We start from the raw sequence: 2998 nt of genomic DNA on the forward strand, positions 1-2998 counted from the left end.
CTAAAGGAGAGAAAACAGACAAGTTACTTTCAGTTCCATTTAATCCTTGACCTCTTAAGAGCCTGATACTAAGGGATTCAATTAGTGATAAGCGGAGTGGTAGGTTGAGTGATTCCTCCCTAGGTACTCAAATCTCACAATTCATACAGAGAAATAAGAACTACATCCATTTCTCTCTGCTTTAGCATCCTTCAGGTGAGATTTTTACTTGACTTGCCTAATAATGAAAGGCCTGTGCAATTATTCTTTGTCAGTGAGCAATCAGTTGGGCTGTGTGTCTGTCCATCAACCTTGGTCAACATCTTCTGAACTTGTAAGACAATTTCAACTAAATTGGCAAACAGAGGGAAGTCACAAAAATAAATGACAAGTTTTGTGACTGGGCAGACAAGGAGGACTTTATTAGTGGATTTGTTAGGTTCCTGTGAAGATACATGGCAAAGATATTCCGACACTGGGAAAAGATTCAAGCAGATCTTGCAGTTGACCATAAGATGCAAGGCTGGAGGAAATGAGGCTTCATTAGTTCTAGAACTACTGCTTGGTTTTCTTTTTCTTTTTAGGTCTCATTGTGGGAAATGTCAGTTACTGACAGATACAAAGAGCCTGACTCTTAGGAATGTGGATGTTATAATCTCTTATGTGCTGCTCACTGGGAGCCCTACCTGTCAAACACTGTGGTGAATACAGAATGGATAAGCATGACAAAGTCCAACTGTATTCATTCAGATGCAGTATTAGGGTTTGTATGCCAGTTTTAATATGTAGGTACTCAGGCCCTTCCATCTATTCTGAGTATTTTTAGGTTATTCTACAAATGTTGAGTAATCTTTACAGTTTCACACGAGATAGGCCATGATGTCAGGATCAAAATTATTGAATTCCTAATAATGGAGAAATCACCCCTTCATGTTAGTTGATAACGATTGTGGTCAATCAGTGTTTTCTTAACAATTCAGAGGTGCAGAGGTGCAAAAGATGGAAGGTGACACGCTCAACATGCAAGTGTTACCCCAGCAGGAATGCCTTTCCACTCGTGTGTCTTCTGTGAACTGTTGAATCACTGCCTAATTTCTGTGCCCTAAAGAACATGTCCAAACAGCAATGATTCAAACAAGCGTTTGACCACCAGCTGTCACTGAGACCAGTTTGCAAAGTCAAGGGGGTTTCGTATAGAAAACTAACTTTCTGCCCACTTAAAACCAGGTGTTTTTCCCCTTACAAGGGTTGTGGTTCAGAGGGATAAGACACTGTGAGGAAACCAGCTCCCTATAGCTTCTCCTAGTCCTTCTGAGCTTTCAGTATTGCCTCCAGAAATCAAGATTTGGAAAAAAACAAATCGGCTTGCTTTTTACACAAGATGTAAAGTGCTTCAGGAATGAATTTAATATATGGCCCCTTCAAGAGTCCCAGGGGTAGCTTCTGGTGACCTGGGCCAGGTGGTGCTGCCTGCCTGAGTTCCTGCGGGCTGCCCAGGCTCCTGCTGGCAGGGTGTTCGGGGCAGAATCTCCGAAATTGGCAGCTGGAAATTCCCAGAGGAGGTGCAATTCCTTCTGTTAATTCAGATACAGTGCTGGAGGAATGAGGGGAAGGCTGCGCAGAGGCTGTTTTGAGGCTGTGGGGCTGCGCTTGGGACTCCGAAAGAAGAATTTATTAGGAGCTGCGGAAAAAGCACATAGGATTATTTGTTTAAATTATTTTTAATCTGTATTCTTTTTGAAATGTGAGAGTCATCCTGAATTTGAAGCTGCCTTATAGTTTGAGCCACTACAGTAATAACAGGGCAGGTTACCAGAAGTCTCCTAGCACTGAAGGCGTACAGCTAATACGTAATCATATAGCTTGCTGAAAGTCATTTTTACATGCATTTGGGATGCCCGGGTTACTTTAGGTCATTACGGTAGTCATCCCAGGCCTGTAAATGGTATAGTTAAACCAGTGGATACTATTTTTTCTATTAATCTTCCTAGAAAAGCCTTTGTAATCCTAATTTTCTAGGCCATTAGGGTAAAGGCAGATTACAACTAAAGCTGGTTTACTAACTTCACTCACCCTGGTTTTGCCCAGCCCAGATCTGTTCTGTTAGGTGTCATCTAACGTGTCTGCCTGTAGCTGGAGTCATTACTTCCCTTGGTGGTCATTCAAGCGTGTTTTCTGACATTTAGGCCTGAGCAACCTTATCTTACTGTGAAGTTAGATTCGGCTTCAGAGCTGGCCCTGGATGGCGCAGCAGGTTGGACCGGGAATGCTCCGGAGGTCCCTGCCAACCTCAATTACCCTGTGATTCTACCCTGCTGCCTCTCACAGCATCAAACCGCCTCACGAGCCCCAGTGTATTCACCGGTGCGCAGCACGCTGCAGTGGAGCAGGAAGAGCATCCCGTCTGTGACGCCTCAGTCTTCTTCCACCTGTCTGTTCTGAGTCACGCCATGCTGCACAGCCCCAGCCGTTGCCCCTCCTGGCCGTGCCCACGCTGCCCCGAGCATTTATTCCCCGGTGCTTCCACGGATCGGTCACAAGTTACGCGTCACCCGTCCGCACAGTGGGCAATCCTGGATTAGCAACCGGCCGTGGACAGTGCAGGTGAGAGCCTGGTGGCTCCCTCCCGGGAGCTGAGGGGCCGAAGAAAGGGCAGGCTCCCGTCCTCCACGGCAGCACGTCTCGTCTTAATCACAAGAATCCTGTTTTTGCACCTGCTCCGTTTGCTCCTCGGCTTCCAGCCGCTGGCAAACAGAGCCCTTCTGACTTTCTTCACGGCATCCTCCTGGGACTCACGGGCCCGACCAGGGCCATCCGCTGTGCCGGCAGAGGCAGGGCTCGCGTGCTGGCCCCCAGCCACCCTCGGCCCGTGGCGCGCCCTCCCCGCGGGGCCGGCGGATCTTCCTCGCAGCGCTCTCCGAACGCCCTTCCCCGGAGCTCCAGCGTGGAAACTTCACAGCCGGCGGGCTCGGCCGCTGCCGGGACGTTCCCGCCTCGGCGGCGGAGACCTCCCCGCCCC

General features: G+C 48.5%; 1 protein-coding gene across 1 annotated transcript in view; it reads left to right on the forward strand.

Annotated features, from left to right (window-relative positions):
• Window positions 1-2221: 2221 nt before the first annotated feature.
• The window catches only part of SORCS2 (sortilin-related VPS10 domain containing receptor 2), a 571075-nt gene continuing 570298 nt past the window's right edge, over window positions 2222-2998 (forward strand). The window contains exons 1-2 of the mRNA XM_010583547.1: window positions 2222-2233; window positions 2423-2583. Of these exons, the coding sequence (XP_010581849.1) occupies window positions 2222-2233; window positions 2423-2583 (173 nt within the window). The remainder of the gene's footprint in view (window positions 2234-2422; window positions 2584-2998) is intronic.

The sequence above is a fragment of the Haliaeetus leucocephalus genome, unplaced genomic scaffold (genome assembly GCF_000737465.1).
Source record: "Haliaeetus leucocephalus isolate CR32 unplaced genomic scaffold, Haliaeetus_leucocephalus-4.0 Scaffold906, whole genome shotgun sequence".
In the NCBI taxonomy this organism is placed as follows: Eukaryota; Metazoa; Chordata; class Aves; order Accipitriformes; family Accipitridae; genus Haliaeetus; species Haliaeetus leucocephalus.